This window comes from Sus scrofa, chromosome 12 (assembly GCF_000003025.6).
Source record: "Sus scrofa isolate TJ Tabasco breed Duroc chromosome 12, Sscrofa11.1, whole genome shotgun sequence".
Taxonomy (NCBI): domain Eukaryota; kingdom Metazoa; phylum Chordata; class Mammalia; order Artiodactyla; family Suidae; genus Sus; species Sus scrofa.
In genome coordinates, this window is record NC_010454.4 from 14531372 (window position 1) to 14546183 (window position 14812).

General features: G+C 41.4%; 1 protein-coding gene across 3 annotated transcripts in view; it reads right to left on the reverse strand.

Moving 5' to 3' along the window:
* CEP95 (centrosomal protein 95) overlaps window positions 1-14812 on the reverse strand; it is a 63811-nt gene that overhangs the window by 23531 nt on the left and 25468 nt on the right. For 2 of the 3 annotated variants that reach the window (XM_021066757.1, XM_021066755.1), the window contains 5 exons: window positions 6757-6888; window positions 5236-5429; window positions 3113-3225; window positions 2796-2925; window positions 2070-2223 (listed from right to left, as the gene is read on the reverse strand). In XM_021066757.1, the coding sequence (XP_020922416.1) occupies window positions 2070-2223; window positions 2796-2925; window positions 3113-3225; window positions 5236-5429; window positions 6757-6888 (723 nt within the window). The remainder of the gene's footprint in view (window positions 1-2069; window positions 2224-2795; window positions 2926-3112; window positions 3226-5235; window positions 5430-6756; window positions 6889-14812) is intronic. The other variant, XM_021066756.1, reaches the window with a different exon arrangement.

Below are 14812 nucleotides of genomic sequence, written 5' to 3' on the forward strand. Positions count from 1 at the left end.
ATGAGAGGGAGTTCCCATTGTGGCTCAGCAGAAATGAATCTGACTAGTATCCATGAGGATGCAGGTCCAATCCCTGGCCTTGTTCAGTGGGTTAAAGATCAAGAGTTGCTATGAACTGTGGTGTAAGTCACAGACACAGCTCAGACTTGGCACTGCTGTGGCTGTGGCATAGGCCAGCAGCTGCAGCTCTGATTCAACCCTTAGCCTGGGAACTTCCATATTTTGCAGGTATGGCCCTAAAAAGCAAAACTAAAAAAACCCACAATGAGATATCAACTCATCTGTGAGAATAGCTATCCTCAAAAACAAAAACCAAGAGAAAAGAATTAAAGAGAGAGAGAGAGAGAAGTGTTAGAGAAGATGTAGAGAAAAGGGAAGCCTGTGAGCCCTCGGTGGGAATGTAAACTGGTGCAGCATTATGGAATAGAGTATGGAGGTTCATCAAATTAAAACTACAACTATATTACAATCCAGCAATTTCACTAATAATAGGTATGTATTCAGAAGTGAAATGAAATCACTACCTCAAAAAGATTATCTGTGGAGTTCCCGTCATGGCTCAGTGGTTAACGAACCCAACTAGCATCCATGAGGACACAGGTTCAATCCCTGGCCTTGCTCAGTGGGTTAAGGATTTGGTGTTGCCCTGAGCTTGGTGTAGGTCGCAGACACAGCTCGGATCCCAAGTTGCTGTGGCTATGGTGTAGGCCAGCAGCTACAGTTCTGATTTGACCCCTAGCCTGGGAACCTCCATATGCCTTGGGTGCGGCCCTAGAAAGACACACACACACACACAAACACAAACTGCATCTCCATATTCCCTGAAGCATTATTTATAACAGCCAAGACATGCAAATAATGTAAGTGTCCAGTCAATAGATGAATGGATTAAGAAAATGTGGTTTACACACATACATACACACACAATGGAATATTATTCTGCCATAAAAAGGAAATCCTGCCATCTTCAACAACATGGATGGTCCTTGAGGGCATTATCCTAAGTGAAATAAGTCAGACACAGAGACAAATACTCTATGATCTCACTTATATGTGGAATCTTAAAAAAAACAAATCTGAAGGTACAGAGAACAGAAGGGGATCCAGCTTTCCGCCACAGCTCCTCCCTTCTCCCCATACCCAAAATGTTTTTTCTTCATTGTATCTTTTTCAAATCAACTTTCCTCTATGTTTAATAGGAGTTTTCTTAAATTCCAAGGTGTCTAAAGGTAGGGGGGTGAAGGGTGGACAAAATGTGTGAAGGTGTTCAAAAGTTAGAACTTCCAATTATAAGATGAAGTTCTGGGAATGTCATGTACAGCATGCTGACCATAATTAACAATATTGTATTGAGTATCTGAAAGTTGGTAAGAGATTAGATCTTAAAAGTTATCATAAGAAAAAAAAAACTGAGGGAGTGGCAGTGGAAATGAATCCGACTAGTAACCTTGAGGATGCAGGTTCAATTCCTGGCCTCACTCAGTGGGTTAAGGATCTGGTGTTGCCATGAGCTGTGGTGAAGGTTACAGATGTGGCTGAGATCTGGCACTGCTGTGGCTGTGGCATAGACTGGCAGCTGCAGCTCCAATTAGACCCCTAGCCCAGGAACTCGAATATGCCTCAGGTGCAGCCCTAAAAAGCAAAAAAAAAAAAAAAAAAGAAAATATATGAAGTTATAGATGTTAACTAAACTTACTGTGAGAATCACTTTACAATATGAGCAGATATTAAATCATTATGTTCTGCCCCTTAAGTGATGTAATTTTTATATGTCAATTATATCTCAAAAAAACTGAAAAAAAAAAAAAAAAAAAAAAAAAAAAAAAACAGGGACAGGAAGAAAAGATACCAGCTTTGAGAGAGTAATTTCTTTGAGGGAAAGGGAAAGAATGGACAGTGGAGATTTTAATTCTTAGAAAACCCAAAGATGTAAAGCAAATATGATTGTTAACCTCTACTACTTCTGCTTTCACATGTTTCTGAAATATTTAAAACGAGAAAGCCAGTCATTAGACCAAAGCGGTTAAGTGGCTCCTGAGGACGTCCTCATCCCAGCCTGAGACAGGTACCTGGCCTCCGCTTCTTGGGCCCATACTCCATGATGCTGTCGCTATGCTGAGACAGGGTCTCATCATTTCCACTCTCCAGGTCTCCATTTCCAACATCCTCCTCTTCACAGCCAGTCTTTTCTTTAACTCGATCGCCCAGGGCACTTTTTAACATCTATCAAGAAAATTCTTTTTAACATCTTTCATTGATTTTAGCAAGTTGAATGGAGTAGACAGATATAATCTTTTAAAAGCATTAGGCACAAGTTTTCAGATCGTTTATGCATAGTTTCTAAAGAATCTATATCAGTGCCACAAACTATTCAGTTTCAATAAACTTAAAAGTCAGATAAAAATTTAATACATTAAATGATACCCCTAAACCATAGCACTATTTTGTGAAAATCAGAGATACACCTAATTTTATACCAAATGTGTCTTTAGTGACAAAAGGAAACTATTCAGATGTATCTAAAGATAAATGACTTAATGCAATCATCAATATTAATTTAGATTTCATCAGAATTTGATAAAATTTTGGATAAATCTGTACCAAATGCAGTTATACCATAAAGGGCTAGGAGGACATTCTATGTCCTACCTGCTTGACTTATAGAAGATTTTCACAGTAACTAAGACATAACTAATTCTCTAATACCTTAGCTTAACTTTCATCTTCAATTGGAAAATTACTTAAATGTTCACCAACTATGGTAATCTCAATAAAGATAAAAAAATAAGACTTGCCCAATCTAGTTCAGAGAGGCGTTGAGATAACTTCTCTGACACTGCATGTAATTCTTGCTCTGTTAACCTCTCTCCTGCCCTCTGGGGGAAAGGTGAATCCCAGGACGAGACTGCAGCTCTGTTTTCATATCTATAATAAAAGCGACCATGTGACATGTAGGTAGACAAGTGTACGTTACTTAGTTCAAAACAACTATAATACATGTTTACCAAATATTTCATATCAGTCTTCATAGATACATTAGGAGAGAATATCTTTACCTCTTCAAATCCCTTTGCAAACAGATTATAACCATTGAAGCCTGAAGTAATGTTACCTTTTTCCTTTGGGAAGCTTCCTTGTCCTAGAGCCTTGGACCTGAGCTGGATACATTTCCTGTCCGTTATCTTTAGACAACTTGGAAGATAAGAAAACTCCATTTTCTGGTTCCTATTGAAAAGAGGAGAGATGATTTGAAAAAGATACAAAGACGACACAAAAATAAGAACATTTTAGGTGTGGGGGAGAAGGAGGACCCATGGCACAAAGCTAGGTCCCTTTATTTTCCATGTTCTGGGGTTTCTTTTTAGAAACACATTGGTCAAAATACCCTATTGATCCCCAATGTCAAAGGAATGGAGAAATATCTATAATCTTGTACTTGGAGAAAAAGTGTGGCTCAGGATGCCATTAAAATATATAAAGATAGGAATGCCCACGTGGACCAACAGGATCCTCAGCATCTTAGGAGCACTGGGATGCAGGTTAGCCATCTGGCCCGGCACAGTGGGTTAAGGATCTGGTGTCTGCCACAGCTGCAGCATAGGTGGCCACTGTGGCTCAGTTCTGATCCCTGGCCTGGGAACTCTACATGCCCCGTGGTGCCAGAAAAGGGGAGAAGAAAACAAAAACAAAAATAGTGGGGCTTGGATTTCATCACTACATTAAATTAAAAAGCAGTCATTTTAAAAGAATAAATTGAAAAAGGAGTTCTCATCATGGCATAGTGGAAATGAATCCGGCTAGGAACCATGCGGTTGCTGGTTTGATCCCTGGCCTCGTTCTAGGTTAAGGATCTGATGTTGCCATGAGCTGTGGTGTAGGCCGAAGACAGAGCTTGGATCTGGCATTGCTGTGATTGTGGTGTATGTCAGCAGCTGCAGCTCCAATTCAACCCCTAGCCTAGGAACCTCCATATGCCGTGGGTGAGGCCTTAAAAAATAAATAAATAAAAGTAGATGATGTGTTTCCAAATATGAAAATTTAGGGGTTATAGCTACAACTGGACAATGAAAAAATTATCAAATAACAAGTGCAAAGTATTAAAGTCATTATATCTCATATCAAGAAGTCAACAGAACTGTCCAAAACTGAAAGAAGGACAAAAACCTCCAAAATATGAACAGATGTGGCTTGGATCTGGCGTGGCTGTGGCTGGCAGCTGCAGCTCTGATTCAACCCCTAGCCCAGGAACTTCCATATGTCTCAGGTGTAGCCCTAAAAAAGACAAAATACTTAAAACTGAAGTTAGTGTCCTGCTCAAGAATCATTTCAAGATGAATAGTCCCACTTAACACTCAGGTCAAGAAACAGAATATTAACAGCAACTCAGAAGCCCTTCCACCATCCCCACAAACCTTTTCCAAATGCAACAATTATCCTTTGATCCCTTTTTTCTCTCATTTTATCCATCACTTTATCTAAATAGATGCAGAGAATGTTTAGAATGATGGTCACTAATGTTAATTGCTCCTTTTCTGCATTGCTTGAATTTCTACTAATGAGAATGTATCAATGTTTATAAATTTACCCTTGACATATACCTAAGTATTCTTATTTCTAGGAAGACAGGAACAAGATGAGTGTATAAAAAATAATTTAATTTTCAAATAAAAGAGTGGAAGAATAGGCCAAAATATTAATAGTTTGCGCTGAATTGAAGGAATATGGAAGAAAGACTATTTTTCACTTTCTTATACTTTAAACATGTTTTAATTTTATACTCATCCTGTCCCTATCTTCCCACAGTAAGAACATACAGGTGTATGCAGAGGTAAATCTTAAGACGTACAGTGCTCTGGAGTTCCCGTTGTGGCTCAGCAGAAACGAATCTGACTAGGAACAATGTGTTTGTGGGTGTGACTCCTGGCCTCGCTCAGTGGGTTAAGGATCTGGCGTTGCCATGAGCTGTGATGTAGGTTGCAGACTCGGCTTGGATCTGGCATTGCTGTGGCTGTGGCGTAGGCTGGTAGCTGCAGCTCCAATTAGACCCCTAGCCTGGGAACCTCCATATGCCGTGGGTGTGCCCCCCCACAAAAAGCATAAATACATAAATAATGAGCCAAAAAAAAAGTAGTACAGTGCTCTGATTAGTGCAGTATCCTTGACTATTATTCTAGCAGAGACCTATTAAAATCTATAAACAGTTCTGTCCAACTGAAATCAAGCTTTTCCACTCACCACAGAAAATGCTGTGCCCTCTCCAGTGGAATTCATGGTGGGGGAGCAGTGACTTGAACGCAAATATTCTTTTCCTATGGGGCAAGGAGCTCGAGGCTCTGAAGGGTGGAAAGGTGGATGTAAAGGAATAGCTGATCGAATAGGCTCCCCTAATTTCTTAGCACTTGGAATCATATCCACAGAAGGAGTTTCTGCTAGTTGGACAAATTAAAGTAGACATTAAAATCAAGCTCCAAGAAATAAATCATTTTATATAGAAACATAAACCTATATAAACATGTTCAAACACAACTTAAAAATATATTTTAAACTTGATTTAAGGAGTTTCCCAGTGGCCTAGTAGTTAAGGACTCAGTGTTGTCACTGCTGTGGCTCAGGTTACTGCTGTGACTTGGGTTCAATTCTTGGCCTAGGAACTTCTGCATGCCACAAGCACAGTCAGAAAGTTAAACTATAAGAAATTAAAATAAACCTGATTAAAAAAAAAAAAGCACACTAAAGGAGTTCCCGGTGGTGTGGTGGTTAGGACTCAGCGCTTTCACCACTGCAGCCTGCATTAAATGCCTAGTCTGGGAACTAAGATCCCACATCAAGGTGCTGCATGCTGTGGCCAAAAAAGAAAAACAAACAAACAAACAAACAAAAAATCCAAAAAACAAAAAAACACACCAAAAAAATTTTTTTTAAATTAGGGACTCACCCTCAGTAAATAAGTAGGGACCTATTTAAAGCAGGAAGAATGTAATTTTAATGTTACCGTCATAAAAATGTTACCTAAAAAGTAAATGAAAAATAACTAAAAACATAAATGTCCTGGAGTTCCCATAGTGGTTCAGTGGTTAATGGGCCTGACTAGGAACCATGAGGTTGCGGGTTTGATCCCTGGCCTCGCTCAGTGGGTTAAGGATCCGGCATTGCTGTGAGCTGTGGTGTAGGTTGAAGATGCGGCTCGGATCCCAAGTTGCTGTGGCTGTGGTGTAGGCCAGCAGCTACAGCTCCAATTCGACCCCTAGCCTGGGAACCTACATATGCCAAGGGTGCAGCTCTGAAAAGACAAAATAAATAAATAAATAAATAAATAAAAAATAAATGTCTCAAAGAACAGCTACACAAATTATACAGTTCATCCACATGTTATAAAAACAGCCATCAACAATGATTTTCTATAATACTAACCATATGAAAATCCCAGAGATAATACAGAAATGAGAATATTTTTCATGTTAAAATAATTCAAGACTACCAACTGACATACTAATGTATCAGAGAGTCCTACTCTCTTAAAGTCTTTGAGGAGAGAGGATTTAGATAATAAAATAGTGGATGCAAGACATGTGACCAAAGACCATCTTAAGAAGAAATCTGAGCTCATAATAGCAAATATTTACAAATGAGGTCATGTAAAACCAAAAAGTATTGCCTTAACTGTAGAGCAACCAAAGTAATAAGCAATCATCTCCAGAACTACTGTCTCCAACTCACAACAACAGTCTCAAGAACTCATAACACATTCCTACTCACGGTCTTCGACAAAGGATGTTCTACTCCTGGACAAAAAACTCGATGAAGGGAGATTCAACACTTCTTCATGTGAGTTAGAACATGGTAGAGTTAGGTCTTTTTTAGACTGCATTTCGTTGGTACCTTGGGCACCTAGAAAAGAAAATATTAAAGGTAAAAATTTTTTATTGCTGTTAGCTAAAACCTAAGCGTTTTGTACCCAGAGGATAAAAATCTCAGAAATGACGTAACACAGAACTATGACTGGTCTGATTGTTCAAAATACCAATTACTTTTAATAACTATCAAACAGCAATTTGTAGTTCTGAAGCTCAGAATCATTCATATAACTTAAAAGCAAAGTAATACACAATGTTTCATTTCTTTGCTTTAGAAAAATATGTACCACAGTTGTAGAAATGCTGACTGCTACACAAGTATATCTCTGAGCTAGAGGTCTTGGCTGGTTCTATAATCAAAAACGTATAGGCCAAACAAATTGTTTTGTCTAATTTTTCAATGCTTAATATTTTGCATTAGTTTTATAATATTATCACATAGAGAGTTACATAGTCTGAAATTGAGGGAATATCTACTTTGCTCCCTTGGAAATCTGTAATACAAAAACTCATAAACAAACTGGATGAATGACTTCTCTCTAAATGACTATTTATCTATCCTTTATTCGACTTTATGAAAGACTTCTCCATAAATTTATTCCTCACTTTGAAGGTATGAGAATGTACCCTGAAAACTCAATGTTACCAATATGGTCAACTGATAAAAATCAGTAATGACAGAAAAATTCACCTTATTCAGATCTCAAAATCCACACCATTTATCCTAAGACACTGTATTTTGAGACTATTGATGCTCATGTCTTTTAAAAACCATCTAATATCTCTTTTTGTGCTCTCCTTTCCCACAACCCAGTGCAATACAGCCATTTTCACATCAAAATGTTTCAAATGTGAATCTTCCTACTTAACATTTCATATGCATATCCTCTAAGATATAATGTTCAAAATTCACAACTTGGGCCACAATTTCTCTACTACCTGATACTGAATTTGTCATCAGTGACCCCAGACTGGTTAATTTTTAACTGGGCCCATTTTCTTTCTTTTTTTTTTTGGTCTTTTTAGAGCCCCACCTGCAGCATATGTAAATTTCCAGCCTACGCCACAGCCACAGCAGATCTGAGATTCTTAACCTGCTAAGCCACAACAGGAACTCCGATCTGGCGCATTTTTTTCTTCAGTTTCTTGAATGACATTTCATAGACTTTTTCTTTTTGATGGGATTTCTCCTAAAATCTTATGCTTGGTTATCATGTGGAACTTCCAATTTTTCAGATTGAAAGTTATACACTCAAATGTCTCTCCAAGATCTTCACACTGTTTTACAACATTCTTTTTAATCACTGCAGAGACTGTGAACTTCTCTATTGTAAACATTAATACCTAACATCTCATTTACCGTCTCCCCCCACCCCCCAAAGAGTCCTTGGAGACATAATGCACTGTATAGTGACTTCAATTAGTACTGTATTAGAGGTGTCCTGGGCACTGGAGACCTCTCCTCTCTAAGAAGTCTGGCTCACACAACCTGTAAAGCAAAGTCCAGCTCTTGCAGAGGCCTCATCACCCCCTCCCCCACTTGAGTCACAGAGCAGCAGTGCCTCGTCTGGGAGCCAGCCAGGTTTGCACCATGATGAGAACCTGCGGTGTATCCTGTATACAAGGTGCTTACAGAGGGATGTCTCCTCAAGTTACACAAAAGATTTAAGGAAGGGAGATCTGGCAAGGATGGTGGAGTAGGAGTAGAAAGATCCTGAGCTCACCTCCCCTCATGGGCACATCAAAATCACAACTATCTGCAGAATAACTATCAATGAAAAACACAAGAACCTACCAAAAAAGTTCTACAACTAAAGACATAAAGAAAGAACCATGACAAGATAGGCAAGAGAGGCAGACATGATATAGTCAAGTCCCATATTCCCAGGTGGGCAACCCACAAACTGGAGAACATTTCTATTGCAGAGGTTCTCCAAAAGGAGTGAGAGGTCTGAGCCCAAACACTGGGCTCCCCAGCCCAGTAGTCGTGCACCGGGAAGGAGCCCCCAGAGCATTTGGCATTGAAAGCCAGTGAGGCTTACTTTTGGGAGTCCCAGGGGACTGGGGGAAAGAGATTTCACTCTCAAAGGGCAAACATAAAATCTCTCATACTTCATCCAAGACCCAGGGCAGAAGCAGTAATTTGAGAGCAGCCTGGGCCAGACCTACCTGCTGATCTTGGAGAGACTCTCAGACAGGCAGGAGGCAACAGCAGCTCACCCTGGAAACATAAGACACTGGCAGCAGCCATTTTAAAGAGAGCTGCATTTACCATGTGGACACGGGTATTGGAAAGAGCCACTGTGGAATCCTCCCTCTTGCTCATTAGTGCCAAGACCCAGCCTCACCCAAGAGCCTATAGGTGCCAGCACTGGGACACCTCAGGCCAAGCAACTAACTGGGCAGGGACACAGCCCCACTTATCAGCAAACAGGCTGCCTTAATGATACCCTCAGTCCACAGGCCTCTGTACCACAGCCCTGCCCACCAGAGGGCCCAAGACCCAGCTCTAACCACTGTGGGCAGGGACCAGGCCTAGAATTCCCTGGCCTCCAGGAAGCCTGTTTTAGCTTCTGGACCAGCCTCACCCACCAGGGGGCAGACACTAGACTCAAGGAAGCTACAATTCCCCATCCTATGGACTTTGCCCTCCCATTAGTAGACAAGATCCTGCCCTGGGAGCAGCTGTGCCCTGGCCCTGCCCACCAGCAGGCCAACACAAGCTTACTAGACTGCCCAGTCAGCCTAGTAACACCCCAGATCTCATACCCAACTGTATCAGGAATCCACAACCACCCACTCCCCACCCTCCCGATCAATCCCCATCAGCGATCCAATACCAATTCTGGGACTCCAGGACCTGGCTCTACCTGCCAGTAGGCTGGCACTAACCTAGGACCTGGCTTCACCCACTAGTGGGCAGGCAACAGGCCCAGAGTCTTCTGGACCCGGACTCCACCCATCAGTGAGCCAGCATAGGCTCTGGGGCAAACCTGGCAGCCTCCATGTGAGGCAAGACCTGGAAAGCAACTAGACCAGAGGCCAACCAAGCTTACTAGACTGCCCAGTCAGCCTGCCACAACAGGAGGACCCACACAACCATAACAGGGAGAACCCCCCCTTGTCAGGAGACAAGAAGGGAATGCACTGCTGAAAAGCATAAGACATCTCCTAAAAAAGGCCACTTATCCAAGATTGGAAAACAAAGCCAACGTACCAAAGACATAAAAATAAAAAGAGCAACTTAAGCAAAATGCAGTGACAGAAGAAATGTTCTAGACAAAGGAACAAGGTCAAACCCCAGAAGAAGAACTAACTGAGGTGGAGGGAGGCAATCTTCCCAAGGAGTTCAGGGTAGGGATTGTAAAGATGATCAAAGAACTTGGGAGAAGAAGAGATGCACAAAGCGAGAAGTTAGAAGTTCTTATCAGGGTTAGAAAATATAAAGAACTAAACAGACATGAAGAATACAATAAGTGAAATGAGAAATACCCAGAAGGAATCAATAGTAGACTGAATGATGCGGAGTAATGAATAAGCAAAATCACTAATGCTAAACAGAAAAAAAGAACAAAACGAAATGAGGACAATCTAAGACTGTCTGTGGAAACACCAAGTGCACTAATATTTGCATTATAGGAGTTCCAGAAGGAGAAGAGAGAAAGAGGCCAATGATATATTTGAAGACAAAATAGCTGAAAACTCCTCTAATCTGGGAAAGAAAACAGACATCCAAATCCAAGAAGCACAGAGAATCATATACAAAATTAACCTAAAGAGGAACACATCAAGACACTGCAGTAAAGGAGTTCCCACTATGGCTCAGTGGTTAGAGAACTCGACTAGCATCCATGAGGATGTGGGTTCCATTCCTGGCCTCACTCAGTGGGCTAAAGATCTGGTGCTGCCATGAGCTGTGGTGTAGGTTGCAGACATGGCTCAGATTCCACGTTGCTGTGGCTGTGGCACAGGCTGGCAGCTTCAGATCCAATGGAACTCCTAGCCTGGGAACTGCCACATGTCACAGGTGTAGCCCTAAAAAAAGGACAAAACAAAACAACACTGTAGTAGAAATGGCAAAACTTAAAAAGAATATTAAAAGCAACAAGAGAAAAGCAACAAATAACATTAGGGGAACTTCTATAAGGCTGTCAGCTACTTTTTCGCAGAAATTGTGGGACAGAAGGAACTGCACAATGTATTTAAAGTGATTTGAAAGGGAAAAACCTACAGCCAAGAATATTCTATTCAGTAAGGCTCCTGTTAGGATTTGATGGAGAGATCAAAAGCGTTACAAACAAGCAAAAGCATTCAAGCAAGAGTTCAGCATCACCAAATCAACTTTACAACAAATGTTAAAGGAACTTCCCTATGCAAAAATGTACAGGCTGTGACTAGAAACAAGAAAATTGCAAAATGAAAAAATTCATTGAGAAAGGCAAATATACAGTAAAGGTAGGAAATCATTCACACGCAAAGCTGTAAGATTAAAAGACAGTAATATTAGATTGGGTCAAGATGGCAGAGGAGTAAGATGTGGATGCACCTTCTCCCACAAATACATTAAAAAAAAAAAATGTAGAACAATTCTCACAAGAACATCTACTGAATGCTGGCAGAAGACCTCAGACTTCCAAAAGGGGAAGCAAATCTCCTCATGAGTTCCCACTGTGGCTCAGTGGAAACAAACCCAACTAGTACCCATGAGGATGAGGATTCGATCCCTGGCCTTGTTCAATGAGTTAAGGATCCGGCGGTGCCATGAGCTGAAGTGTAGGTCACAGACAGGGCTTGGATCTGGCACTGCTGTGGCTGTGGTGTGGGCTGGCAGCTGCAGCTCCAATTCAATTCCTAGCCTGGGAATTTCCATGTGCCCCAGGTATGGCCCTAAAAAGCCAAAAAAAAAAAGAAAGAAAGAAAGAAAAAAGAAAATCTCCATGTAACTGGGTAGGACAAAATGACGGAGAAAAAAAAGAAGGTAGAAAAAGGAATTAGGACAGGACCAGCATCCCTGAGCAGGAGTTGTGAAAGAGGAAAGGATTCCACACTCTGGAAGGCCTCCTGACTGGTGGTGAGATCATCAGGGGTAGAAGAAGAGCTTCAAAACCTTGGAGAGAAAGGGCAGCAGCCAGTCTGAGGAGAGCAAAGCAGAGAGAATGCCACACCCGACGGTCAGTGCTGCCTCCTGGCACACCCCAGCCTGAGATGTTTGTTCGCTGGGGCAAGCAGGGTCTGGTTGCTGAGGCTCAGACTTCAGAGATCAGGACTAGGACTGGCTGTGTGGGAACGGCCTGAGGGGACTAGGGAGCGGTGTGCCACAGCCAAGGGAGTGCAGGAGGAGACCAGGGCCCACCAGAGAAGGAAGGCACCATTGTTGAGGAGTGTGAAAGAAGGGGATGGTGCTGCCATAGGAACTTCTTTGTGTGTGCAGGTTCTCAGACAGCAGAGCACCACTTGCCTGGGCTACAAGGGCAGGTGCAGGCTGCAACAACCATCTCAGGCTCCAGAGGAGGGCACGACCAAATGCTGCCAAGCGTCCCATGACCAGGCACCACCTGCCTCCTCCCTGGGAGTGTGCATTCTCCATCATCACTGCCAAGGGTCCCTCGACCCAGCACTACTTGTTGCTACAACCTCCCCAGGGGTTGCCACTGCTGCCAAGGGTCCTGTAACTGGTCCACTCACCACTCCCACCCCCAGAAGTGCACATGGCCTGCCCATACATTTGACAACCTAGAAGAAAAGGACTGCTTTCTAGAAACATACAGCCCACCAAAACTGAGTCAAGAACAAAGAGATAATCTGAAAGGACCAATCACTAGAAAAGAAGTAGAATCTGTATTAAAAACAAAACAAAACTCCCTATACACAAAAGTCTAGGACCAGAACGCTTCACAGGCTAATTCTACCAAACATACAAACAACTTATATTGATCCTTCTCAAACTCCCCCAGAAAATTGAAGAGGAGGGAACACTCCCAAAGACCATTAAGCCAACGTCACCTAATACCAAAACCAAAGATACTACCAAAAAAGAAAATAATAGGCCAGTATCTTTGATGAACATAGATGCAAAAATTCTTTTTTTTTTTTTTTTTTTTTTTTTTTGTCTTTTTGCCATTTCTTGGGCCGCTCCCGCAGCATATGGAGGTTCCCAGGCTAGGGGTCTAATCGGAGCTGTAGCTGCCGGCCTCCACCAGAGCCACAGCAACGCGGGATCCGAGCCGAGTCTGCAACCTACACCACAGCTCACGGCAACGCCGGATCCTCAACCCACTGAGCAAAGCCAGGGATCGAATCCGCAACCTTATGGTTCCTAGTCGGATTCGTTAACCACTGCGCCACGACGGGAACTCCAGATGCAAAAATTCTTAACAAAATTCTAGCAAACTGAATCCAACAACACATAAAAAAGATCATACACCATGACCAAGTGGGATTCATCCCAGGTTCAACAGGATGGTTCAACATACACAAATCCATGTAATACACCACACTAACAAAAGAAAAGTCAAAAACTACATGATCATCTCAAGAGATGCAGAAAAAGCAATGGACAAAATTCAACATCCATTCATGATTTAAAAAAAAAAAAAAAAAAAAAAGGAGTTCCCATCGTGGCTCAGCAGTTAACGAATCCGACTAGGAACCATGAGGTTGCAGGTTCGATCCCTGGCCTTGCTCAGTGGGTTAAGGATCTGGCGTTGCCGCGAGCTGTGGTGTAGGTTGCAGACAGGGCTCGGATCCCGCATTTACTGTGGCCCTGGTGTAGGCCGACGGCTACAGCTCCGATTCGACCCCTAGCCTGGGAACCTCCATATGCCACAGGAGCGGCCCTAGAAATGGCAAAAAGACAAAAACAAAACAAAACAAAACAAAAAATCCCTTACCAAAGTGGGTATAGAAGAAACATATTTCAATATAATAAAAGCTATTTAAGATACACCAACAGCCAATATACTACTTGATGGAGAAAAGCTAAAAGCCTTTCTGATAAAATGTGGAATGAGACAAAGATGCCCACTCTCACCTCTTCTTTTCAACACAGTCTTACGTTGGAAGTTTTAGCTGCAGCAATCAGACAAGAAAAAGAAATAAAAGGTATCCAAAATGGAAAAGAAGAGGTAAAATTGTCACCATATTCAGATGACATGATACTATATAGAGAAAACCCAACGACTTCACAAAAAAACTACTAGATCTGATAAAGGAATTCAGTAAAGTAGCAGGATACAAGATTAACATTCAGAAATCAGTTGTGTTTCAGTATAGTAACAATGAAATATTAGAAAGAGAATGTAATAAAAAAATTACCTTTTAAATGCCCCCCGCCAAATAACCTGGGAATAAACCTAACCAAGGAGGTAAAAGACTTATACACTGAGAACTATAAAACATGAATAAAGGTGATTAAGATTCAAATAAATGAAAAACTATCCCATGCTCCTGCATTAGAAGGATTAATATTGTTAAAATGGCAATACAACCCAAAGCAATTTACAGATTTAACGCAATCCCTATCAGATTACCCATGACATTTTTCACAGAACAAGAATAATCCAAAAATTTACATGGAACCATAAATTTCCATAAGACCCAGAATATCCAAAGCAATCCTGAAGGAAAAACAAAACAAAACAAAACAAAACAGGAGGTTTAACTCCCAGACCTCAGGAAATACTACAAAGCTACAGTAATCAAAAGTATGATAATGTTACAAAAACAGACATATGGATCAATGGAACAGAATAGAGAGCCCAGAAATAAAACACACACCTATGGTCAACTAATCTGCAACAAAAGAGGCAAGAATATAAAATGGGAAAAAGACGGTCTCTTCAGTAAGTGGTGCTGGGAAAGTTGGTCAGCTGCATGTAAATCAATAAAATTAGAACACACCCTCACACCATGCCAAAAAATAAACACGAAATGGTTTAAAGACTTAAAACATCAGACAT